At 44.1% G+C, this 27,726-nt stretch overlaps 1 protein-coding gene across 1 annotated transcript; it reads left to right on the top strand.

The window, feature by feature from the left end:
• Positions 1 to 27,075, top strand: mtmr4 (myotubularin related protein 4). The gene is made up of 19 exons (XM_070917160.1): positions 1 to 45; positions 8,195 to 8,284; positions 12,846 to 12,962; positions 14,020 to 14,049; positions 14,643 to 14,725; positions 16,203 to 16,369; positions 16,518 to 16,614; positions 18,076 to 18,189; positions 18,311 to 18,510; positions 19,299 to 19,427; positions 20,110 to 20,221; positions 20,744 to 20,939; positions 21,264 to 21,449; positions 21,852 to 22,022; positions 22,644 to 22,798; positions 23,001 to 24,516; positions 24,679 to 24,789; positions 24,942 to 25,030; positions 26,822 to 27,075. The coding sequence occupies exons 1-19, from the start codon at positions 1 to 3 to the stop codon at positions 26,997 to 26,999; spliced, it is 3,786 nt and encodes a 1,261-aa protein (XP_070773261.1). The 3' UTR covers positions 27,000 to 27,075.
• The last annotated feature ends 651 nt before the right edge of the window (positions 27,076 to 27,726 follow it).

The raw sequence follows: 27,726 nt of genomic DNA, 5'->3' as shown, positions 1-27,726 counted from the left end.
ATGAGCCTCGCAGGCAGGGTGTCCTGCTCCATGCTCAACTGCTTTGTAAGTCCACAGGCTTTTATTTGGGTGTACGTTTTTGTCTGTGAGTCTGGTTTGTGATGGGTGTGTATCAAAGCCCTCCCCTCCGTACCTCGCCTGCTTGTGTGTGCCTGCCGGCCAGTAAGTGGGGGATGGGGGGGGGGGGGGGGGGGGTTGGTCGATACACGTGAGCGCTGCGGTTATTAGTAAGTAACCAACACAGACTCTACACTCCACATACAAATAATTCAATTAGCTCAGTGTCTTCGCATGCGTTTGATGATAAAGCTACTTTATTACGCTCATCACTCACCTCTGTTGTATAAAGGGCTTTGAGCTGCCGGTATGTTGATTGGCAGGGAGGAGAGAGAGGGCCTGTCAGGAGTAAGACGTGTAAAATGTGTGTGCTGCTGAGAGCGAGCACATTGAGTGGTGAAGTGTGTTCACTGCAGTGGAGCACCTGCATTGAGCAGTTTGTGCTATTGGGATGAGCAGATGATGTAGGACAATGACTGAAGTAGAACAGTTGTTTCTCTTAGTTTGCGTCTTAAGTGGTGAAAAGGTTGACGGTTTAGGAACAACACGGGGCGGTCTTTAAGCCCAGGAGGTTCCTAAATTCGCTTATGGTTCACAAGTTAACCTCTGACCTTTCACTGTTGTTCACAGTCTCATTTTCAACTAAACACTAAAATCTTTCACATTCACCTGCCAGCCATCCCAAATTATTGGTCCACTAATAAATACATTTTGTTTTGCTGTAATATTCTTAGAGATCTAAGGCTGACAAAACTAGTTTCTGGTAACTGGGTCAGGATCTTTTTTAATAGTAAAAAATATCCATTGAATCATGTGTCATTAGGTTGAAAGCTATTGCTCAAACCTCAGCAGTGCTCATTTGTATAGCACTTACTGAAATGGTTAAAAAAAAGTTTACACTCAGTAAAAACATAGATGTGATTACCAGTAATCTAAGCTATATATTCTCTAACGAGACTAAGACTGTGTTCGAAATCGCATACTAATGTTTTCTGTGGATTTTGTGTATGTGAGAAATTGTTAATTTAGAATGCAGTACATACTGATTTAGTATGCGATTTCGAACACACTCTAAGAGTCTTCAGCATGTTAACAGCTTTGTGAGGCTGTGCTTAGGCACAGCGCTTCTTTGAGCTAAGTGCTAACATCAGCATGCTAACATGTTCACAATGACAATGCTAATATGCTGATGTTTAGCAGGTATAATGTTTACCATGTTCACCATCTTAGTTTAGCGTGTTAGCATGCTAACATTTGCTAATTAGCAGGTGTTTGGTCTTAATTGAAAGTATTTTACAAATAAAAATGTTTACCTGATGATGGACCTATATGGAACGTAAAGGGATCACCAAAAAATATTTCAATTCATCCTGAGAGGGGAACATAAATGTGTGTACCAAGTATCACAGCAATCTGTCTACTCAAAACCACAAATATCATCCTCAAGGTGACGCTAGAGGAAAAGTCAGGAGATCAACAAAGTAATTAGGCTACAATTCATCATCTGGCAACCATGAATGGCACAAAATGTTGTATAGACAATCTATTCAGCAGGTGTGGAGCTATTTCACTGGATAAGTGACTTTGACTTGCTCGTGGCTCCAGAAGAGAAGTCAGTGGATCACCAAAGTCATTAGGATGCATCCTTTGGGGACCATGAATGTCTCTAAAAAATGTCATGGCAATCCATCCAATAATTAGTTGAGATATTTCAGTCTTGATCAAAGTGGTGGACACACAAACTGACTTACTGACCAAGAGACTGACATTGCCATACATAGAGCCCTGCCGCTAGCATTGCTAAAAATCAGGCGGTAGCAATAGGCAGAAGGTACACTAAATGGATATCAGTTAAAATTATACCAGCATAAAGTCCATGTGTTGTGCTGCACTATACAGATTCAGTGCACAGACCTACTATGTCTAGACAGTATTGAAGGATTTCTTGCATTATAGCATTGCACAATGTGATGCTAACATCACAACATTTTCAACAACAATCACTGTCTCTTCCAGAGAAAGCATTGGTCATAAAGTTAGCGTGTGGATCAGGAAGGGCAGCTGCTGCTTCCTCTCCTCGTTTCTTAGTGACCAGACAGGGCCAGGCGTTACACAGTTTATGATCTCTCTTTAATATGTCTGTGGTGCAGCTCAGCTGGCAGTGCTTCTTCTGCGTCAGTGTCTGTATAATTTAGTATCACCGTCCTCTGTTACTTAAGTGGACCACAGCTCTGTCAGCCTTCTCCTGTGGAAGAGGGCTGCAGCTAAGTTTTCATCATCATGACCATTGTTGTGATCCAACAATGGAAAAAAACATCTCCAGTTACTGTTGCCTCTATCTCCAATGTATCATGTTTATCTCCATCAGCGATATGTTGTCTACAGCAAATGGAACTATAAAAAGCCTAATTGAATTGGTCAAGATTTTTCCACGACTCAGATTCTATTATATCCACTAGCTAAATGAATCAAGGGTGTAAGTACAGCCAAAAGCTTTTTGGGGATGTGCTTTAGGCTGTATACCTTGTTGCACCCTCTTTGGTACCTGTGATGGGTCTGGCATTGGGTCTTACTACTCTGCCTGGCACCGAAGAACTACACAGTAGGTGGCACAGTCAATGTGTTATGACACTGACGAAGCTGTCATGACCACAGTGTCCTGACAGAGGACAAAATGCAACAATAAGAGACAGAGCAGGTTGTATTTTTGACTGAGGAGAACAGTATTCAAATAAGAGGATAACTGGCTCTGAGCTGACATTTGGTGCTGTTTTCTCAGTGTCTTTGTCTCTACATACCTGCACAAAGATCAAGTCTTCTTGTTTCTTCTGTGTTTACTGTCTGTTGAATTGTAATCCAGTTTAAGCTGCTTTCTCAATGACACATTATCCTTGCTTGTTATTATTTTGCTGCTCATGCTAATGTTTTGACTATTTTCAACCAGTTCATTACATTTGCTACATGTTCCTTTTTATGTATTTTGTTTCCTAAGAAGGGCAAGTATGCTAAACATATCTTAAACGGTCACCTCTCCATGTGCTGCAGAGTGATACTGCAACTTTGTATGTTTCAGATGAAATCTCCTTACTTATAGAAAACGCCGCCCCTGCCTAGTCTTCCTCAGCTCCAGGAGTACAGCCCAAGACTAAAATGGGAGTGATCATTTAGAACACAGTGGTCTATGAAATATTAACTTAGTCTGAGAGAGGACAGGCAGAAAGAGAAAGGAATTTGAAAAGATTCGTCATACTTGGCAGAGTATGACGAATCTTTTCAAACTCTTTGATCTTGACCTATTATTACCCTAATAATATATTTGTCTTGTTTGTATTTCATTTCATATTTGCTGCTTTTCATTCCATCCTATCCTTCTGACCTCTGTATCCATCCTCCCTCGTCCTTTTCATACCTGACACCTCCTTTGGGGTCATTCTTCATATTTCGAATAATGTGCCAGGCTGTGTCTGCCTCATTTAATATGTCCAAAACAGCACATACCTGGACACTCAAAAGCAGACATACAAGTACATGTTCCCAACATATTTAGGAGGTCACCTCTGCATCATGTAGTGATTCTCTAATCTGCACAACTCTAGGACAAAGCCCCGGCCAGATTAAGTAAATAATCTGATGAGTAAAGACAGCAGATTGTTTCCAAAAGCTTTAGAGAGAAAGGGCCTCCAAAAAGAGGTTGTTGTATCCATGGCAACCAGACACTTATTCATGAATAATGCCCGTGTATTTTTCAATCTCTCTACCTATTCTACCTTTGTGTTGTCATTCATCTATTCACACACATGCAGAAATCTGTGGAAGACGAGAGTTTTTCATGCATGCTTACCCCAGACGATTAAAACCTTATTTTGGTGCATTAAAAATTAGTTTTCACCTCCACACAAACACTATTAACCTGCTGTATCAGGGCTGTCTAGTCAGCTGCTAGCTCATACTATCACTGTTACAGCAATACATGTTATCAAGACTTTACATGTGTTCTCCACTCTGACATTAATATTTGAGAAATGCATGGAGGCGTGTGTGTGTATGCGCGCATGCCTGTCAGCTCCAGCTTTTTGATTGCTGGTTGGACAAAGGTGGGGGAGGGTGCGCAGGCTCGCAGCAGTGACGAAGCAAAAAACGTGTCGGGCACAGGACAAGCTGTGCTCCATCTTTGTGAGTCGGTTGGAAGTGAGAGCATTTCTCTTTTCCTTTAATCTTCTGTAAGCTGATTGTCTGTCTGGTTGTGGACACAATGCAACGGACCAAATATCAGAAAACAGAAGTGCCACACTGCATGTGTTTGTGTAAATATAATGACATTGATTAAGTGTTTTCTGCCATGTAAAGGGACTTGTGAAGCTGAAATATCAAGGTTGTCTGCAGGACAGGTTTCACTTGCTTTTCTTCCTCCACATGCTGCTACACTGATGTCTGTGTTGTAATGTAGTTCAGTCTGTGTTTTACTCTCCTTGACATTTTCTGTCCTTTGTTGTCTCTTGATACTGCCATAATAACTAACAGGTAAACAATTTGAAGTGTAGTATCTTCAAGTATGTTTAGCACCAATGCATCAGTATAAGCCAGTCTGTGTATATAGTGGGTGTCATGAATTTATGGAGCAATACAACATCTACACAACTTTTAGTCAGCAGTTTTTTTTGCCTTTAAGGTACACTGTGTTCTAGCAGGCCTCTCAGAGGAGTGCAACGTCAGGGCTACTCCATAAGAGAATTGAGTAAATGGTGCCAAGTATTTACCAGGTAGTGTAGCACAAGACATACAGCAACCATGGGAGTGGATGGATTATTGACTTTGCGTCTGTGTAAAGATTGATTGCATGTTCCTCTCAATTTATTAGCATTGAATTTCGTAGGGGGAGGTTGTATAACGATATAACTTCTCCAGTAATTTATGACGGCTCTCTGGCACGCCACAGTAAACTTTATTCCCTTTTTTAAAAAAAACCAAACAAGTCTGTGCCTGGCTGGCTGGCTGGCTGGTGCTTCAGACTGCCCAGCAACAGTGTGCGAGATCAACCTGTAATGGCCTGACCCTCACTGGATGCCCCTGACTTACGACCACTGTCATGGTCTACTCATTCTCAGGTGAAAATAAGTAAAATTGATGATGCACAGCTGCCTCATCAGTCTGATGCTGAAGGCTGACTCGGGTCAAAGATCAGGAGATTAGTGGGGTTGCATTGCAGAGGGATTTGGAGGAGTTCAGACAAGTTTACCGGTCTGAAATTGAGGCTCTTAGTTCTGGTACCTTGTTCCTCAGAGAGAGACACCACAGTTCGAGCTTTAAATGCAGTATTTCACAGTGAGATTTGGTGAAATGCTTAGTAGCTCGGTTCGTTATGTCACATTCACGTCATATTGTTTAGACCTGTAGCCGAGATATCGGGAATTTCTGACAGAAACTATATCTTCCACTTGTTTAAAAACTAGTGTGAACAAATAATCATGGCAGCAAAGCCACCATTGCTGGCAGCTACATGTAAATGAAATCCAACATTAACAGTAATACAATTGAGTCACCTTATTAAGAGAAGATATTCACTGTATCTGCTTTCTCTTGTTTATAAACCGCTACAAATATGTAACACAACAAAATCTGCTAATTTAGACTATCTAACTACGACGCTACTTAAAGGCATCATGTGGAGGAAATGGAGCCCACAATACTTAACATTGGAGCGTCTTTTAAGGAGTGTAGACATCTCGGTGTGGCGCAGCCTTGACACCCACCTCCATGGGTGCCATCAGCACTGCCACTTATTACAATTTATGGTGTAGAAGTAGAAGGTGGACTGGCTTTGTGTAGTGACTTATCCTGTTAATCTCTCCCACAGACAGACTTCCCATAGTAAGCCTCCAATACAAACTTGCCCAAGGACCATTAAGACATTGACACCAATGTCCTTGCTAGACTTAAATTTAGGACTGGAACTATCAATTATTTTCATTATCCATTGAGCTGCCTATTATTTTCTTGGTTAATCGTTTTGTCTATAAGATGTCAAAAAATAGTGGAAAATGTCCTTTACATTTAAAAACATCTAAAATTCCTTGTTTTGTCCGAACAACAACAACAAGTTTACTCATGTATGACAAAGAAAAGCATCAAATACTCACATTTAAAGCAAAGATTTGGCAAAATATGACTGAAACGATTTTTGTGATCTATGCCTTTTTGAAATCAGATGGTGACAAGTTGGTGACTTGTAGAGGAGGGGTTATCACTGTAGGAACACCATCTCCATCTGTTACCAGATAGCCCAATGGGTGGTATGTTATCATGTGGTTTAATCACCAGCTTGGACCTTTGGATGACAGATGTAATGACTGTAAACATGGTAGGAGGTTTGCATGGTGAGACATCAGGGGGTTTCCTGCTATAATGTATTACGTTTTGCTGTGTCGTTTGTCCTGGGACACAAGTCTGTTATTAGAGACCAACCTGAGTCAATAGATGTAGTCCACTGGAAAAAAACCCCACCCGTGACTACATTCTGCCTCCCCCTGGTCCCCCTTCAGGACTCCATTGCTGTTTTCATTAAGGAACAGCATCAACATACGGTCGTACTCAGGTGGAGAAGCCAAATCCAGCAGAGTAGCATAGGTAGCAGTGTTGAGTCAGCCAGAAACCAGACTGGGTTCATTCTCTCGCTGCAGAAGCGTAGCCAGACTCTCCACACTTTGTTTTAGCGCTGAACAACTTATCATTCTGGTGTAGGGGGAAAAAAAAGCTCTGGCTTGTTTGTTTAAAAACCAATCACAATTGTCTTTGGTGGCATTAAGCCTAGGATGCAGAGACGGTGCCCTTGCAAAACTCTAATACACAGATAGCAGAGGGGGAGCAGAATGCCGACTGAAGTAGTCGGCCAATGGCAGACTCATAACAACAGTCTCCTTCCTGTGAGTCAGACTTCTGCAGAAATCACAGAGAGATGTAGAGTGAAAGACATGCACTTCTCATAGTACACAATCCTAAACCTGGATAATGTATTCAGGGAGCAGAGTGGCTCCATGTTCCATGTAAGCATCACATCACAAATATGATCAAAACCAGGAAAAGACTCACAATTGCGATATTAGTATACATGTAAATGCACTTTATGTGTATACTTGAACTTATTAAATGAAAAAGAGAATAAAGGGCATGGGCATGTTCTTCAATTTCATCATTTGATTACGTTCTACCCTTTCTGTCTGTATGACCTACATGTGTGTGTTTCCTCATTCTGAGAGGGGCACTGGCACTGCAAGGACAGGGTTGACAGCCCTCTTTGTTCCTCTCTCGTTCTCATCTCTGCTGCTTCTTGAGGTGCTGCAGTCTAATTTTAGCCAGCCATCCATCCATTATAACAGGTGTGCACTTGATAAGACTGCATTTGGATGTTTAATCTATCAGCCACCTTTTTAGAAATGTAACTTGAAATTTAGTTTACATGGTCCTCTTATACGGTGATAGAAAGGTTTGGTTAATGTCAGTGCATGACTCATGAAAAACTGGTCGAGTGTGTGAAATATTTTACTAAGCCCCACTATCTGTGTTTGAACAAGACTGTAACACCCAGTCACAAAGTCTAGGTTTTTGATATATGATGCCCAGTACAGTCTATCATTTGCACATGGAATAACAAACGGAATATAAATATGTAAATGTTGCATTATTATTGATCAACCAGGGAAAATGCTGTTTGGGATCGAGTGGTGAACATTTTAAATAGCTTGCATCATTGACCTAACACAAGGTCATGTGCTCCCTATTTGAAGGATATTTTGGATCTCTCGTAGTCAATATTTAATCTCCTACGTGACGCCTGTGAGTTAGCTGCTGGGAATTGTGAAATTCCACCTGGCATGCATCTTGCATCAGAGGCTAACCACCTTGATAAATGCTCAATACAAGAACACTGAGAATGTTAACTTTGGGTCTGATTTTACACAAGGATTTTAATTTTTTTTGGCGATGGCCCACCCAGTGCTCTTTCTCGTGGTCTGACATTGCTATATTGTTCTTAAACTGCATTGGAGCAGGGGTTTGTTTGTGTTCCCACCCTGCTGAGTCGACCTAAATGATGACAGGAGTATTCTACTGATCACCTCTGAATTGTGTTTGTGTCTGACAGGGTGAAGACGGGCCTCCCAGTCTGGAGTATATCAAGGCCAAGGACCTGTTCCCCCAGAAGGAGCTGGTGAAGGAGGATGAAAGCCTTCAGGTGAGCAGAACAGTTTTCATCAACCCTTGACAACTTCTGCTCCAGAGCAGTCCCGTCTGCTCTGACACCCAGCTACATGTCTGTGGAGTAGACGACCAGGAGCTGGTGAAAAGACCAAATGTGGCACTTCAAGATTATGACCTCCTCTTCAATCCTGGCTCCTGGCGTGGCACCAGAGCGTTCCTCTGAAACTGATGAAGCTCGGGCCGCCAGAGAGTGTGATTGCCAAGATATTACTGCAAGAGTCACAACTCGGCAGGCTTGAGGCCAGACACTGAAGGATTGGTGATGACATCGGCCTAGAAGAGCAATTTATTGTTCTGCCATCCTTTTATCAGTCTTCAACACAGGAAAAAGATAATTAGGCAACTTTGTGGATAACAGAATATTTGCATTTGAATGGAGTCGCTACCCACGCTCTCTGCTGATAAGGCATCATACTTCTAAAAGAGAAACATTTTCTTCAGTATTTATTTAGAAGAGAGATTCTGAATTAGTCTGCCTCAAAATAAGGGTATATATTTATGTAAGGCCTTAACAAGAACAGAGGGAAAGTTTTGAGAGCAGGAAGTTGAAAATGTTGACAAAGCTTTTGTATGTAAAGTATGAAAGGGCTAAAGAATGTGCTACATGTGTTCTTAAATAGATGATCAAATCATTTATGTTCAACTTAGATTTCACTTGTAGAGGTCCATCTCTGTCGTAGGGCTGTATGCCACACCGTTCCTCAAAAAAGCAGAAGTCACTGCAGAGGATAAAGAACAGGGCGGCTAATAGGCGTTTAGGTGACTGAGGTGAGAGGGATTTGTCTATTCCTATTCCTCAATGAAGCTGCCAGGAGCAAAATTGTGATGGGCAACTTGCGCTGTGCCCTCCATGGTGTTGAGTCTGTGCGCTCTGGCGGTCTGGTGGTTAATGGAGCTGAGCATCGTGTGTCTGGAGAACTGGGCAAAGGGAAGGTGGAGGGGTTTACCCAGCCTGGGGTCACGTTCTGTTTCTGTTTTCATGGTTTTCGATTGAAGCATGTTTCCATTCCAATGAACTGTGGGAGAGTATCAACCTGTTCAAAAGTGTTTTTTATTGTTTTATTATTATTATTAAATGACTGTGCATCAAATGACTTTGTGTGTCAAAGGTCCTGGTAGGTTTCTTTATTTCCTGCTGAGCAGAGTGAGAAGACGTCAGTGGATCTGTAACACAACCGTGTCCAACAAAGTTCATGTGGCTGTATTTTAATGTGAGGAGACAGAAGGCATATAGCTGTCTCTGTACTAAAGACTGGTCACATTTTAGTCACCTTGCAACATTTTCAATGTTTCTGCACTCTTATACTTCCCCTCCCCCTGCATTCACACATGCAGTCACTCATTGTGTCTCTGCTTTTGTGTTTTTCTTTGTGTGCAGGCACTCCCATGATAGTTTCACTGACAGCTGATGTCTCTTACCACAGCTTTCCCGCAGGCAAATTACGGGCATTCCCTACCCCACCGTATTTAATGCCCTGCTGCCTTTCCTGCTGTGTGCGTGCATGCCGTGGTGCATGTTTGCAGTGTGTGTGTGTGTGTGTGTGTGTGTGTGTGTGTGTGTGTGTGTGTGTGTGTGTGTGTGAGCACGTGCTTGTCCTCACAGGCAGGCTGCTTGAACCGGAAGTCACGACTCATAAGTCAGAGAGTGTTATTCACAGGGCTCTTTCTCTCTCTCTCTCTCTCTTTTTTTTTTAATCTTTCTGCTGCTGAAGGCTTCATAGAGGAAACGTGACACAGTATCTTCTGCTGCACTTGCTGGCTGCCGGTGACTCATGCACCTACTTTTGGAGCGCAGCTTGTTTAATGCAGCGCCCAGTCTGTGCAGCATGTTAACTATAGCACTCTCAGCAGAACATGTTGGGTCTCTTTCACAGCAGAGTGGCACACAGACTCAGTAGCTGCACGTTCTCATCTCAACCATTTCTGCTGCCGTTGAGGCCATATTTAATGCAAATTGGCTATATCCCCTGACTCATGGCGAATGCACAAATGCTTTAGATTAGGCTTTCCTTTTTTCTCTCCTTTTCATATGGTAGAACTGTTTCCACAGCTTTGTTCTGTCACAGTCGACTATTTCAGAGTTTTCAGCCTTGTTTGAGTGGCAGCTGTGTTTGTGCACCTGTCACTTTAAAGTTGGTCAAGTTACAGAGTTGAAACATTTCTAAATGCATGCGAAATTGTACCGTCGGTTTTTAGATATTCCACTTATTAAAAGTCCTAGTGCAGGGTGCCAGGGGGCCTGCAGCCTATATTTGGCTCTGTTGGTGTCTGAGTGCAGAGTACTACGTGCTCCATTTCCCAGGTTAAGCTGTACTCTTTCCCTCATCATGCTTCCTGTCCCGGCTCACGCACACATATTCAGTTAGCGATGAGCAACAGCAGGTGCAGTGATAAATGTCATGGGTTTCAATTTATTTATTTTTTTTTAACATAAGCTCTCTAGACCAACAGTCATCAACACTCTGATGCCCTGACAGCTTTTGATCTCTTGCCAATCGACAATATTGCTTTTACAGTAGTTTTGTTTAATTTCAGATTTATTATATGTATTGTCATGAGCCGTAAAACATAAGCTGACTGAGTAGATGTTGACTTGTGTTTATGGGTCTGTCAGTCACATCCAGCTTGTGTGTTCTGCGCACTAACTAAGGCTGTGCTTTTAAGCGTGTTGGCTAATGTTGTTTCAAGTAAGCCTGATTTTCTGACATCTTACCATAATCCCCCATCTGTCCTGCTGCATGTCCTCTTTTAACATGCACCAGTGGGTCCTCCTCTGCGTGACTCAGCAGTGCATGCTAATGCAGGATGAGGTAATGTTGTCTCTAAGCAACACTGTTGTCCTCACTACCAGCAACTAAACAACGAGACCCGAGTCACAGTTTGTGGTCCCCAGTGACTGATTATATTAAAGAAGCCAGAACTAACTAACATCAGCGCATGCAGGCAATCACACAGAAGTGATGACTAAGAGAAGCTCAAGTGTGAAGAGGTCGTGTAAATGAGGAAGGAGTTGGCGTAACACAATCCTCAATTTGTCCGATGAGAGAGAGTGATGTCCGAGTGGTAAAATGTCTCCCAACAGATTTTACTGTTTTTCACATCAGCCAGGAGGATTGTTTTATACGAGGTGACTGAAAATTATTTGATCTCTGCACATACTGTTATAGCTTAAATCCTCCTGATCAACAGCAGTCATAAAGCTCTTATTGTTCCCTGAATTCATCATTTTTATATCCCCTGGAAAAGCAGCTACAGTAAACAGTACAGTAACATTTACCAGAGTCATTGTGATATCGAGCTCTCTGGAAGTGGTCGGACGCCTCCATCTTCATATGAATTGAGACGTCATTTAGAAGTTGGCAACTGTAGCTGTGTGTCTCTTCCACGTGGTCGGCTTTTAAAGCTAATGCCCTGCCTCAGAGTGAATTGAAAAATGTTTTCTATTAACCTCTGTTGGGAACCAATTATCTTAATGTAGGGGTCTCGTTGCAGCCAAAGCCTGGGCTTGGCTGTGCCTGTAATATAATGGGCACAAGTAAGAATGTTAATGGACAGTTTGGGATCGCTCACTGTACTGTCAGCACTGGTGCAGACAGTCTCCCTCCCGGCCCTGCCTCTTGTCTGCCTGCTCATTCAGGCTCACCAACAAGCCCTCTGCGCTCACAAAGATCCTTCTGTAAAACTACTATGTGCTAATTGGACAGCTACACGTGCACACTGTTTCCCTCATCTCCCTCTTTTTGTCATATCCGTAATGTCACTAGTGGTTTCTAGTAGGCAGGACAGTGCGAGCATGAACTGTACATTTAGTTTTGGATATTGTTTGAAAATTTTCAACCCCAGTGCCATTATGATACTTGAGTTTCAGTATTGTTTACATTAATGATTCAATTGATTTTCCCTTTTGGGGAACATAAACAAAACCTTTTTTCTGTTTAAAAAAAAAAAAAAAGCCAAACGTCTCACGTCCATCAGTGTTTAATTTTTTGTCTTCATACAAATTATGATTATTATGAAGTTATTCAAAATTAGAACATATAACAATCAAAGACGTAAACAACAAAAAAATGTGTTTGTTTTTTTAAGTGTGGCTGTAGGGATGGCAATGTCTGTCCATTTTGTGGGGGACCAGCGATCGAATGGTTGGTCCACCACTTTAGTCCAGACTGAAATATCTCAATAACTGTTTGATACTTTATTTGTACACACATTCATGGTGACTTTGATGAACCCCTGACTTTTCCTCTAGTGCTACCTGCAGGGGAAAGTTTATGTACCCAGTGAAATGACCCAAGATTTTGTACAGACATGCTCAACTAAGATGATGAACATGTTAGACATCTACATGTCAGGATTGCCATGTTAGCATTTAGCTCAAAGCACCACCGTGCCTAAGTGCAGCCTCACAGAGCTGCTTGCATGGCTGTAGACACTTTTAGAAATGTGGATGTTATGATTATACTGCCAGTAGACATAATAAAGCCTGGTGTTTGCTGCTTAAACTTCAACAGTCTGGTTGTTTTGTGTCTCTACAGGTGCCATTCCCAGTTCTTCAGGGGGAAGGGGTGGAATATCTTGGCCATGCCGATGAAGCCATCATTGCCATTTCTAACTACAGGCTCCACATCAAGTTCAAGGACTCTGTCATCAACGTGAGTGCACGTTACAGACAATAAACACAGAAGAACCGCCGAAGTAGAGTTTCACTTCAGTCCAACTGGCACGAGTGTCGTCGTGATCTTTACTGCTGCCATGTCATTACAGAAGCCAATAGCAGGAGAGAGGAGGCTATACTGTGCAGTTTGGACGCACATAGGCATCTCCCTTTTCCCTCATATACATTATATAAACACATAATTGTGCTAACAAGGCAAATAAACCTACGAGTATTATACACGGGGTACCCGTAAAGTGGTTTTAATCATATCTTGGCGTAGTTGGCATGACGTTGCTTGTACCACAAGAGTGGCGGGCCCTCTGATCTTCAGGCAGGAGACGTTTAATGTGACATCTAGGCTCCAAAGGCCCAGCCCCCACTGGCACTGATGTCCACCAGCTCGCTCCTGCTGACGTCAGGCCTTGCTAAAAACACAAACAGGCCAATTGTTTGCATTCGCTGGCAGCGAAATTCCCCCTCCATCCCAAATCCCTGTCAACTTTTCCAGAAGGATTCAGCTTCTGGAAAAGATGACAGGGATTTTGAAAAGGAGGAGGAGGTGAGAGCAGACCACCAGGACGTTCAGGACACCTCTTCACCTTGACTTACTTTAGCAGAGGAGAGTCAGATTAACGCAATCAGTCCCTATTGAGCTGGTTTCCTACTGGGCGGAGTCCTGCCTTGACCCCAGCAGCACTGATGAACTCTGTATGAATGCCAACAAGCCACAACCTCTCACCCACACCCCCCTTCACCCACCTCCCACTTCTAAGCTGTTTTGTTGCCCTTTGCTCCCGTCCATGTTTGTCTTTCTCTCCATGATTTCCATTTGGCTCGGTCATGTGCTGCTAGTAGTACACTCCATGATCCACTCAGTTATCTTTCACCTTTCGACCGCTTTGATGTTGTCTTTCCTTTTAACTCTTCATTTCCTTTTGTCTCCTGAATTTCTTTTTTTTTGGTTTAATAGTTTTTCCATTTCCTCCTGTCTTGTGTCTCCCCTCCCTTCTTCTCTCTCTCTGTGTGTGCTCCATGGTGTCACTGTGTTTTAGACCTACCCAGGTATGGACAATGAGATATCTGTGAGTACCATATGATAAAACACCACAGTCTAGGCAGCTTGAGTCATCCAGTTCTTCTTCACTTTAAACGCTTACAGTGAGGACAAAGTGTAATTTACATTCAACTTTGTGGTAACACTGGATTTATTGTGAGCAAAATAATTGTGGTCCAGTGTGTTGGCTGACTATGCAAGTATTATTTTTTGCTTTAAGACATGAAATAGTATTTTACCATTCATACAAGGTCCACAAAGCGCTGTTTCGTGAAGGCCTGACCAAAAGTGAAGTTGCGTGGGGGATTTTGTAAATCTTGGCAGCGCTTTTGTTAACACCTCAGTCCACAGGATATCTTTAAAGCTTCGAAAGCAGAAGAGAGAATCCTGTGGACAACGCCAGGTTTATAGCTGCTAGTTTGTATCATACCAGAGGGCAAGAGACAAAGTTAAAATACCGCAGAGGCCTTCTTCTCTGCTGTGTGGTTGAAGCTGTACTATCTAGCCTGGATTCAGCCTGTGCTAGACCAGAGGGTGGTAACCTCTTTGCAGATGTACTGTCCTCTCTGACAACAGGCCATCAGGCTGATCACACACATCGCTCTCTGTCTCCCCCTTCAGGTGCCTCTCAGGCTGATCGAGGGTGTGGAGAGTAGAGATATGTTCCAGCTGCACATCATCTGCAAAGACTCCAAAGTTGTCAGGTAAGGAGAGCCGAGCCCTGCAGGCAGATTGGTGCTGTTATTAACCAGAGTAAATACAGTACAGTGGTCTGGTACGCATTTGAATGAATAATACAATAGTTCAATTCTGTCTGGCCGTGAGGAGGCAATTTATATCACACAGTACCAACCTTAAGCGCTAATCAATATTTCCAGATTTAAAAATGGCGGTTGCAACTCTTCCAGTAGTAATGAAATGATGTTCATATAATTCTAGTGCTATTTTAGCTTCTCTGTCCCTTGTCTCCTCCTGAATTACTTAATGACACGTGTGATTACAGAGAGCGTGTCCTCACAGTTACACAGGGTTATCCCTGCCAATGTAAAGTTAGTTACAGGGTGGAAATACAGTATTCTGATGCTCAGGTGTTACCTCAGAGTTGTCATTATTAGTGGTTTGAAGTAAACATTCAGTTGTTGTTGACGCATGTTTATTTTATACTTCCTGTTTATGACTTCTCTTTTGTTTGGCATTTGTGTTGGCAGGACGACAGATGTTATGTCCAGCTGTTTTGATTTCAGTATTTTGTATGCTGAAACAAGTAGTTAAATTAAGTCGATTTAAAGTAATTGAGTTTTGCAATTGATTGATGTTTATGTCATTTATCATGGAGGAACATCAAACAACTACCGGTCCAGCTACCTGAAATGTGAGGCTTTGCTGCGTTTTTAAAACATTGTAAATTGAACATCTTTCCATTTTGGACTTTTACTATTGGTCGAACAACACTTTTAAGACGTCACCTTGAGCTTGGAAGTTTATACTCTAACCTAATGATCAATTAATCATTTAAAAATGATATCGCAGTGTAATCAATAATCCAAAAAAAAAATCATTACTTGCAGCCTTAATGTGCAGTATGTTTTTTATATATTTTGTGAGAGACGAGTAGAATCAGTCAGCCTATCACTGAAACATGGGTTGAAAAGCAGAAAAGAATGATATAGGCTGTTGTTCTGAAGTATTATGTTGTACATTTTCTTTAGATTATATTATAATCTGTTGTATTGAATACTGAATATAAAAGGGATGATGCAGATAGACGTCATATTTATTGTTATTTGGACTTCTCTTTAAAGTGATCAGGGTATGCTGTTTAGCATTTGTTCAAATGGAGCTGTTGCATTTGGTGATTCATTTCATTTTTGATAGCTACAACGACATTTGCCAAGAACAGACAGATGGCAAATGTACAACTGCACTAAGAATGTTTACACTTGCTTAAAAACAGTTTAAAGTAAAAAAGACCACAGCAGACTGAATGAATTCTCCTCTGTTCATGGACATCTGTAAAGTTCAGTGGAGCCTTCAGATTCTCAGCAGCAGATGTGTCAGCAGCGTCTTGCTTCCTCATCATCATGCAGCCACATTATTACCCCGATTTAAAGGCTGAGATTCTATGATTGCATGTGACAAAATTGATTGATCTTTCTAATCTTTACGTTGGCTCCTCCGCAGATGCCACTTTGCAACATTCAAGCAATGCCAGGAGTGGGTCAAACGTCTGATCCGGGCCATAGCTCACCCGTCCCGGCTGGAAGACCTGTTCGCCCTGGCCTATCATGCCTGGTGCCTCGGAGGCAGTGCTGATGATGAAGACCAGCATGTTCATCTCTGCCGCCCAGGTCCACCCACACACACACACACACACACGCACACACAACCCAATCAAGACTAAACTTTAAAGAAGAACAATTAGGCCTCAATTAGGATTTTTTTATTGTTGAAATATAGATTTTCCTAAAATAATTTCCTCCCTCTCTGTGGGTGCAGGTGATCACGTGCGTCAGAGAATGGAAATGGAGGTCAAGAGGATGGGCTTCGACACACAGAACGTCTGGAGAGTGTCAGACATAAACTGCAACTACAAGTATGTCACAGATACTTAACCAGGGCAATAAATAGCATGACACCTGTGTCGCGGCAAAAAGCTGAACAACACTGTAACTGTAAAGAGTCATGATGGTCGTTTAGAGAGTGAATGATGTTTCAAAGAGCTTACTGAGAGCTGTCAGGAAGGAATCAGGAAGGACTAGAAACACTGTAAACACAATGTCACCAAAGCTGAACAGATTGTGTGACCAACAGCGCGCGTGTGTGTGTGTGTGTGTGTGTGTGTGTGTGTGTGTGTGTGTGTGTGTGTGTGTGTGCGTGTGCGTGTGCGTGCGCGCGTGTGTGTGTGTTGGCACATCTCAGCACTGTGTGTCAGAACTCTGTCAGGAAATGGGAGTTTTAAATTTGTGATGAATTAAAGTTACTTTCAGGGGGACAGTAGTCAGGTTTGTCGCCTCCTCATAGATTTGAACCTCTCCTGGATGTATTTAACGATTTATTGGTGAAACAAGGATTAGGTAGAAGCAGATCAACAGTGGGGACATGGCTTGAGACCTTTCTATAGACATTTTGATATATTTTGACATATTTGCCGTGAGTCTGGATTGCCATTGGTGTCCATAGTAACTACTGTGAACCCAAGCTGACTGCAGCTGCCATTTTTCATGAATGAACCCACACATTTTCTGAGTATTCTTTCAAGCCTACAGGAGGTGCATATTTAATGCTCAAAAGATTTGCAGTGGATGCAAGTGCAGTTTTCCTTTTTAAATGCCTTCAGCAATATGGGTCAATGTGCATACTTTGTCTCTGACCTCTCAGGCCAGCAGCACTCTCGCCAATTCCAGTCTTTAACATACACACACAAATAAATAACATTGTAGCACTCACTCAAGCCGAAATAATGCAGTATTGTACCGTCTCCTTTGATTTCTGAGCAAATAAACGCTACAAAAAAAAAGGGTCAGTCTGCTCAGAGGGCCCAAGAGAGCACTTCCTGCTGAGGGAGACAGACACACAGGACAACTGGCTAATTAAACAAGCCGCAGCCTGCTGAGGTCCATGACTCAGCACAGTATTTCACTTTCCCTTTCTCTCTCTCTCACTCTCACACACACACGCACACACACTGTCTCTGTCTCCCCCTCCCTCCTGCTTAGACAGTCAGCAGGTGAATAGAAATTACAGAAAGTATCATGGGAGAGGAGGAGGAGACCAGAGACAGATGGAGTCGGGTAGTAGCACTCTGATTTGTTCTCTGCCAGAGCTGAGAGTTTGTGATGCAGTAGTGACCCTGAAAACCAGAACACTTGTGTCTGTCTAAGAATGTTGTTTGCTGCAGCTCAAAGCACTCTGTTTTTTTTCTCACTGAAAAACTCTTGTTGCACAGTTCTCTTAAGTCAGTCTAGTGTACTTGCTGTATAATGTTTGCAGCAATATAAACTGCATTTAATCTTCCTCAAGATTAAATACTGCGTCTTGTCCTTCTTGTCCTCAGGCTGTGCTCCAGCTACCCGCAGAAGCTTTTGGTTCCAATATGGATCACTGACAAGGAGCTGGAGAGTGTGGCTTCCTTCAGATCCTGGAAGAGGATCCCCGTGGTGGTCTACAGGTGGGTTTACTAACGCACAGTCATACGTACAGTATCGCATTTTCACCGATTTGCAACGAAGAGCTCGTTCCTTTCTGATATCTGTGTTTGACTTTAGTGACTCAATAACCTTGAATTTCAGGCACCAGAAGAACGGGGCAGTGATTGCCCGTTGCAGCCAGCCTGAGATCAGCTGGTGGGGCTGGAGAAACACAGATGACGAGTACCTGGTAACATCCATCGCCAAGGCCTGCCATATGGACGCCGGAGCCAAGGGTACCTGTGGAGCACCAGCCTGCCGACAGCGTGGGGAAGCTCCTGACTCCTGCGATAGTGATTTTGGTAAAGCAGTTGATTTATATGTGCCGATTCATGCATGCGCTCCAAAGAATGCATTCAAACTCAGGCCGGTCATCTGTGAAAATGTCCTTTTATGACTTAGAAGAAGAAGATCATTTCCATTATTTATATGTCTCATTCATTTACCTTACTTCCAAAGTGGACTAACAAGTGCCACACCATTTTCAATTCTGCCTCCATGCACTGGGCTCGTTCAGCAAATACATTGTCAACAATTTATAGTGAATTGAGTAACATTAAATCACATGTATGCTCCTTCTCCTGCTCCCATTTTAAAAGATAAGCGTGTGTAGTATCCATTAATATTACAGCATTATAATCAGACTAAGTAACAGAAAACTCTGTTTTCTAAGATGATACCAATATTTCAGAGTGACGTGCACGTCTAAAAGGGTCTTTGAATTCCTTTTCTGGGTATACAACGACAGGCTGGAAAGTGAGTGGCAGCACAACACTGACTGAGTGCAGAGAGAAGTAGTTCAGTTGCAGCCTCAGAGTAATTACTTGTCTTTCTCCGTGAAGGCTGTTAAAAGCAGGTCTCTTGACTTGTGATCGTTACCAATAGCAACACTGCGGTTGTGTCATCAGGAGGAAATATTGATTTTCAGTAGGTTACAAATAAGAGTCAGTTTCCGTTAATCACTTCTCTGATTCCGACCTCCTCCTTTCACACGTTCCCTCTCTTCCTCTCCCCGCCACTTTGATTCTCAACAACACTGTCCACTCGATAAAATATAATGATATAAATCATCTCTCTGTCATTTTTCCAGACTCCTCACTGACGGGCGGCTCTGGCTGCGATAACAACACTGTGCCACAGAAGCTGCTGATCCTGGATGCTCGCTCATACACCGCGGCAGTGGCCAACCGAGCCAAGGGTGGAGGCTGCGAATGTGAAGGTGAGTGCGGCCAAACATCTGAAAAGCCTGAAACAGTTCAATGAATTTTGCATATTGTACAACATGCAAACATGCTTCTGATTCTGCTCAGCAGTACAAACAGGCAGAAGAAACTTCATGAGAAGTAACTTAAAACTGCACTCATCTGAATCTTTATATTAAGAATGGATCAAAGTGACATACCCTCTAAGATTTAGTACACAACTATGCAGTTCCCATCAACTCTACCGAGCTTTTTAGTCTTTGACCTTTTGTTTTACGGCCCGCTAATTCCGCTCTCATACACCATATTTCCAGAAGCATAAACCGACTGTACACTACCTGCCTAGAACGAATGGCAGACAGACAAAGATGGAAACTAGCTGTTGGAAAAAGTCAAAACATCTAGCAGCTAAAGAGCCACATTCTCAGGAGAGGGAGACCAAAACAGAGCTAAAAAGAGAGTCGATATTGACCAGACAGATGTCTTGAAATAAATGCTAATGTAGCTCCGTAACTGTTGCTCTGTCCTAGATTGTAAGCAGAAGCCTTTCTCTGCACGGCGCCTTGCTCATGCATTTAATGTGAATGTCCAGTCTGACATATGATATTCAGTAAACAAATAATTACTGCCACCAGTGACTGCAGACTGCTACTGTATCTTACAAGCTAAGCATTGTTTATGTGTTTTGACCTTCATCAGAGTACTACCCCAACTGTGAGGTGATGTTCATGGGAATGGCTAACATCCACGCCATCCGGAACAGCTTCCAGGCTCTGAGGACCGTCTGCAGTCAGATCCCGGATCCAGGAAAGTAAGTCGATCTGTTTGACCTTTCTCTCTGTGCGGCTCTGTCTTCGTTTGTGCCTCCCTCGCCCTCCCCTGTTTTGATGGCCTCACGGTAAGGCAACACCACGCAGAGATGGGAACCCTGCCACAGTCCCATTCCTGCTGTGCTGGCCAGCTGTCTGTCTGTACACGGCGATACGTGTGTTATGTGTTTCTGTTTCAGAGTTTACATCTGTGTGTTTTCACCAGCTGTGTGTGGTTGTATGTACTGAACATAGGTTAAGCCAGCTACTATGATGTCACACCATGTTATTTTAAGGCTTGTTATTCTGATGGAGGTGTGAAATGACGCAGAGAAGCCTCCAGAGATATAGGTCAGAGGCTGCCTCCTCCTAACCCCATCAGCCTCGTAACCCAGTCTGAGTTAACCCTAAGTAGCTGAAGCTGATGTATGTATGCAGTATCTAGGCTCCAGATCACTCCATCAGTTGGGACAGGTTCCATATAGATTTGTAATGATCTAATCAGTCCCTTCTGGTGTTTTCAGCTGGCTTTCGTCACTTGAGAGCACCCGCTGGCTGCAGCACCTGTCTGTCATGCTCAAGGCAGCCACTCTGGTGTGTTCAGCGGTGGAGAGGGACGGCCGTCCTGTCCTGGTGCACTGTTCAGACGGATGGGACCGCACACCCCAGATTGTAGCCCTCGCCAAGATCCTGCTGGACCCCTACTACAGGACATTAGAGGTGAGAGTCTCCACGGTCCAAGACTGCAAGTTTGAAAAAACATCTGAAGGTGTGGCGTTAGAAAGAAGTGAGCTTACCAGACCTCTGTAGTCTGCTCCATCTCTGCTTGAGGCTAGCAGCTTGAGGCTACATTAGCCTCTACTAGCATGACACACCCAAATCTCTGACCAAACTATCAGCAGCCCAGTTGCATTCTGGGTAATATAGGCTCAAGGTATTGAAAAGGAAGGAGAATGTGTGGAATAACAATAACAATGACGCTGGTTACGTTGTTGCACTATTAACTATTATTATCTTCAGTTCTGACCACCGTGTCATCCGCAGGGTTTCCAGCTGCTTGTAGAGACGGAGTGGCTGGACTACGGTCATAAGTTTGGGGACCGCTGTGGCCACCAGGAGAACGCTGACGATGTGAGCGAGCAGTGTCCCGTCTTCCTGCAGTGGCTGGACTGTGTTCACCAGCTGCTCAAACAGTTCCCCTGCCTGTTTGAGTTCAACGAGGCCTTCCTGGTGGGTGGTCGTACAGCACTCTTCACTTCTCTCTGTCTTTCTAATGACTGTATACATTTTTTTTTTGTTTCACCAATAAACCTCAAAGTGTGGGAGACATTTTGCTGTGCATTACATGAAACCAGCTTTAAAGACAGAGCACACATGAAATGAAGTCATTTTTTATGTCGTATTTTTTTTACATACCATTATACTTTATATATTATATTAGAATCCTTGAGCCATTGCCGTGAAAATGTTGCAGGCAATGAGAATTGAAACCAACACTGTCATTTTATAACCACAGCTAATCTTGTGGTCAGGTGATAATGTTTCCTATCAATCAGCTGTTAGAATTAGAGCGCTATCAAACCATAAAGAATGTAAATCATTGCCGTTGTTCCGTCTTCCACCTGTTTCCAGGTCAAGTTGGTGCAGCATACGTACTCGTGTCTTTATGGCACCTTCCTGTGTAACAACGCTCGCGAGAGGGAGGCGAGGAACATCTATAAACGCACCTGCTCTGTCTGGTCCCTGCTTCGCAGCGGAAACAAGAACTTCCAGAACTTCCTCTATATCCCCAGTCATGATATGGTACCTGCCACTTTTTACAGTGTCCTTCCGCATTTATTTATGTGATTACTATTGTACTATTATTCATGTTTTTTTTGTTTGAGAGCCGCCAGTTAAATACAGTAACAAGAGGAGATTACCTCCTACTGTTAGTCACTAAACTTTGCAATAATTGAGGAGAAGGTGACTTGATAATGGAACAGTGGTATTGGAGGATATTTAAGGATTTATAGCAATCGCATTGGAACTGCAACATACAATTATGCACAAGCACCAGATGCACTGTATTTAATGTTTGTAGTGAAACCCTAATCCTAACACCTGTCCATAGGAGGAAGTTAAAATAGATGTTTTTTTAAAAACACATAGGTGTGTCTATATAAATGCTGATTAATGCATAGTATGACTGAATATTCACATTCATCCCCAAACTGTCTTTCATCAAAGACTTAAAGCACAACCTTGACTCTTAACTTAAACTTAAACTTAATCCTCTGCCACCCTGATTCTCTGTGAATGATTTCTAAGAAAAGCATAGAAATAAATGCAGCAATGGAAGAGCAGCTCTGATTGAGTGATAGGCACCATCATTTCTGGATATTGACCTTCTGGGATTGTCCTCGTCACCTGTTTGTCTGCCAGGTGCTGCAGCCAGTCTGCCACACACGGGCATTACAGCTGTGGACAGCTGTCTACCTGCCCACCTCCTCCCCCTGCACCGCTGTGGACGACTCTATGGAGCTCTACCTCCCCCCGAGTGTCACAGGAGACGAGCTCACCTCACGTTCCCTGGACAGGTGTGTTTGATGCAAATCTGATCTGTTACTCAGTGTCTGTACTTACTGTTCTCGGCCATCCCTGAATAGAGATTTACATTAATTTAAAATTGATGTGTTGCGGAGAGTCAGACTGCCCTCTAGAGTCCCAAACTGAGAATTGCATCATTGGGTTTTCTGCACATGTGGAAAAAATAAATCTTTATGTATTTCTGATTTACAGACTTCCCAAGACCCGATCCATGGACAACCTGCTGTCAGCTTTTGAGAACGGGGTACCTCTGACTCGTACATCCAGTGACCCCAATCTCAATAAGCACTGCCAGGAGGGTCGCTCTGCGCCGGAGCCCTCCCCAGCCACAGAAGAAACCTCTGCAGACATTTCTGACGAGGTCATACCTGACGCTGGACTGGACAGCAGTGAAGGGGAACCTCTACATCAGAGTCCTGCCAAGACCCCAGAGGATGGCCCGGGTGCAGAGAGCTGTGAAGACGCACCGGAGGAGCCCTGTCTCACCACACAGCCCCTGCCCTCTCCGCCCCTTCCCCCCGTCCCTCTCAGTAAGGACGCCGCAGTCGCTCACACTCCCTTCCCCACTCCTGTCCTCCAACAGGCTTTGCCTCAGATCACTAACCCTCCTCTCCCACCACCTCCGCTGGAGGCTGAGAGCCCCTGTAGGACTGCTGAGAGCCCCACATCACCCACTCATAAATCAGAGCCGTGCTTACCTCTCCCCTGCAACGGCACCCAGCCTGCAGCCACCACACCCACCTCGCCGCTTAACGGCCACACTGACGGCCTCCCAGAATCTGCAGGCCTGCTGGCTCTGAAGCGGCTGACCCCACTCCTTCCCATGGAGGACTCCACTGAGACTCTCACAGGTGAGGGAGAACTCTCCCCCGTCCTGCCTCCCACAGTGGGCCGTGATCTTTCCCAGAATCATTTTAATTACGAGGAGCAGCCCGAGTCACAGCCCGAGTCACAGCCCGAGTCACAGCCCCAGTCACAGCCCCAGGTTCAACCCCAGAAGGAGAAAGAGGACATGAGGACAGATGTAGTGAAAGGAAGAGAGCGCGTGTTAACAGTTGCAGCAGCTCCTGTAGACTACACCCAGGTCGCAGCTCGCCATCTGATCTCCCAGAGCCAGCTCTCAGACCTGTCCCTGCTCAGCTCCCACTGGGAGAGTGTCCAGGGTCTAGTCCAGTCTGCCTGCAGCAGTGCCAGTCACTCTGGCATCACCCGGGCCTTGCAGCCCAACACTTACCAGAGCCGCCGGCTCGCCAGTAAGCTGCTCCGCTCCCAGGGCTTCGCCATTGCCAATGGTTCCCAGTGCTGCCGCAGAGAGGCTCTTTGTTGTCCCAGCAGCCCTCTGCAGCCCGGGTGGCTGTCTGCTGCCAGAAGTGCCGGCTACACCGGCCTGTGTGGGCCCGCTGCTGCTGCTGCTGCTGCCGCCCTCAACAGCTACTCCCTGGCAGGCCATCAGCTCCTGCCGGTGTCATACTCCTCGCCCTCCGCTTCCGGCTCCCCTCCCCCTCCCCAGGCCCCAGCTTACCTCGATGACGACGGGCTGCCGGTGCCAATGGACGCCGTGCAGCAGAGACTGCGGCAGATCGAGGCCGGCTACAAGCAGGAGGTGGAGGTGCTGCGGCAGCAGGTGCGACAGCTGCAGATGAGGCTGGAGAGTAAACAGTACAGCACCCCTCCCTCAGAGCCAGACGTCGACTACGAGGATGACATTGTGAGTAACTTTTTCAGTGATTAATGCCAGACAGACCTATGCAAGAAGCGTTTTTCTGTCTGCAGCGTTTATAGATATTTACTTTTGATTATCCTCACGAGGTTGTCTCTCTTCCTTCATTCCTGTCTGCCTTCTGACCTTGACTTTTCTCTCTGTTTTTAGACGTGTCTGCGTGAGTCAGACAACAGTAACGAGGAGGATTCTCTGTCGACCCACAGTGAGGACCGTCTGTCTGAGGGCAGCTGGGATCGAGTGGAGCGCAAGGACACAGAGGTCGGCGTCCTTTAGGGATTTATCGTCTAATATAGCATCTGTCTCTACTTCCTCACCTTCCCCACCCCCCCCTCACCTGTATGGCTAGGAGCACCTCTAATTACAGCACACTGTTCTAATAGAGATGTCTCTTTCTGTGTGTGTGTGTGTAGGTCACAAGGTGGGTGCCCGACCACATGGCCTCCCATTGTTTCAACTGTGACTGTGAGTTCTGGATAGCCAAGAGACGTCACCACTGCAGGTGGGGGCTTCACTGTGGTTTTCTCACATTAATAAACACAAGAACACTCTAAGTATCACACATAAGGTAGAAGAGAAATCAATCACAGACTGAACAGCTGTCTTGCACAAAAATATCATCAATATCATCTTCATAAGTTGATAAATTCAGAAAAAACAATTTATATTTTTAATCAATAAATAGTTTACAAAATGTAGATAATAATGTCATCAGAAGTTACCAATACCCAAAAATAATGACTTAAAATGTCTTAATTTTTTCTGACTAACAAGTAGAAGTGTCAAAAACCCATTTGTTTAACAATATGAAATATTGAAAAGCAAGAAACATTCAAGAATCTGGTAATCAAATCAAAGTCCCTCTCGTTCATTATGAAGGAGATCTCTCACCATAGTCTCAAAAGTTTCATTTTTAAGGAACAGTTTGACATTTTGGGAAATACATTTATTCACTTTCTTGCTGAGAGTTAGATAAGAAGATTGATACCACTCTACGCTAAATATGAAGCTACAGCCAGTAGCCAGTTAGCTTGACTACAAAAGACTAAAAACGGGGGGACACAGCTAGCCTGGCTATCTAGTGTCAGTGTAAAAATGTGCTGGGTTATTTCTTGGCCGGGCGCAGCAAGCTTCAGCAGTGCTGGTAGGCAGTTTTTGTTGCCTCTGAGCAGAGCCAGGCTAGCTGTTTTTAAATGTTTCCAGTCTTCATGCTAAGCTAAGCTAACAGGCTGCTGGCTCCAGCTTCATATTTGCCGTACAAACATGAGTGGAATCAATCTTGTCATCTAACTCTCAACAATAAAGTAAAAAAGTGTCTTTCCCAAAGTGTTTCCCAGCTATTCCTTTCAATTTTTAGGCCTTAATATCTTCTTCTACTCTTTTCAACGGTAGCTGCTTCAAGATCAGCTTTAACAATGTCCTGATTTGTGTATTCACTAATCAAAAGCATCAGCTCTAATGAACATTTTGTTCAGGAGAGCTTACTACATTTTAAACTCCTGCTGTTCCGCTCTTCAGTTGCAGCACAGTTCTGCCAAAGCAGCAGCCTGCGATTCAAAGACACACTCTGCTTTGTGTTTTCAAGGCAATAAACCGAGCTTTGGTTTCAGCCCATGGTTTCAGAATGAAAGGCTCTTGGTTAGCCAGAGAATTATTTATATGCTCCGCTGAAAAACCGAGACAGTTGTTTCAAACTGGAAAGAAACTCATATCAACAGACAGAGCATCACTCTGAAAATACAAGGGATGGACAGCATGGATGCTACAGTACATGTAGGTAACTGTTAGATACATTCTGTATATGGGAAACTGATTTAAAGCCTACACAGGAGAGGTTGAATAAGTGTTAAATAGAATAATTAAATAGTAGTTTTTCTCTCAGAGTATTGGCAGTCACTGTGTGGAAACAGTTAGTTCAGTAGCCAAAGCCTGGAAACATTTGTACTAAGAGCCTCCACCCGGGGATGACGGCATCACTGTCACTGGCCAGAGCTTTCAGCTGAGAGCTAGAACACACTGCTAGCTTTATATTTAGCAATGAGCTTAGACGACTCCCATTTGATTCCCATGTCATTGTGGGGGGGGGGTAAAGACTGAGTTTATGTGGGTAACGCACTGCTTGAAAAATACTCTGTAGGCATGGAAGGTTACTTATTGGTGTAGTTGAAATCCCTAAACTATTCTATTCCTACACTTTTTGTTCTGAAGCCAGGCTGCTGATTAAAATGCAGACCACAGAACTGTTACTCTGTAGTAAAAGTATCCTTACTTTCTGTGTGCTCCTCATCTTCAGGAACTGTGGCAATGTGTTCTGTAAAGACTGTTGTCATCTGAAGCTGCCCATCCCAGACCAGCAGCTGTATGACCCGGTGTTGGTCTGCAACACCTGCCACGACCTGCTCCTGGTGTCGCGCACCCGCGAGATCCGCAGCCAGCAGCTCAAGAAGGCCATCGCCGCAGCCTCCAGCTGAGAGAAGCGAAGCGTAGCATGGCCCGCCTCGGCTCTGTCCTGCTCGTTTTGGACTGATGAGCTGAGTGCCCCGTTGTAACCCCGACCTGCTGTGGTTTTGGCTGCGGGGGGGGGGGGGGGGGGGGGAGATGAGGAAGAATTGTTACTCTTTGGGAGGCTCGGTTTGGAAACGGAGATGCACTTGGAGACTGTGTGAGAGGTGGGAGAAGAAGAAAGGGGAAAGTCTGAGACGGAGGCGTGTCAGCAGGGGAGGTTTTCCTACAGAACAAACCCCCTCCTGGTCAAAGACATTTTCAGCCTGGAGCGCTGCAGCGTCCAGTGCCTCCATGTGGCTCAGCCCTCTAGCGGTGCCCTGCTCGAGACACACCTCTAACCTGTCCATCCCAACAGAGTCACCCACCTTTAGTACCAAACACCTGCACCCTCCTTACAGACACTGTCTCGCACTCCAGAGGACAATCGCTCACCCTTCCACGTGTCGGGGACTCCAAAGCCTTTACCTGTACTACTGGAGGCTTTCAACTTTAAAAGAAAAGAATTGCTGCTACAGTATTTAAAAGTCTAATTTTGTATTCTTATTTTGTGCACTACTAGCTGTTGTGTATTTGAGGGAATTTGAGACCAAACGTGTGTAAAAGGGAGAAATCTGCTGTTTACTTTGTCATCGCATCTTTTTCTTGGAGCTTGAATGTAATATGTGATGGGTAACTGGATCGAGTTTATGTTCC

The sequence above is a fragment of the Enoplosus armatus genome, chromosome 13 (genome assembly GCF_043641665.1).
Source record: "Enoplosus armatus isolate fEnoArm2 chromosome 13, fEnoArm2.hap1, whole genome shotgun sequence".
NCBI lineage: Eukaryota > Metazoa > Chordata > Actinopteri > Centrarchiformes > Enoplosidae > Enoplosus > Enoplosus armatus.
The sequence above is the reverse complement of the archived record's forward strand: the minus strand, read 5'-3'. Positions and strand labels throughout refer to the sequence as shown.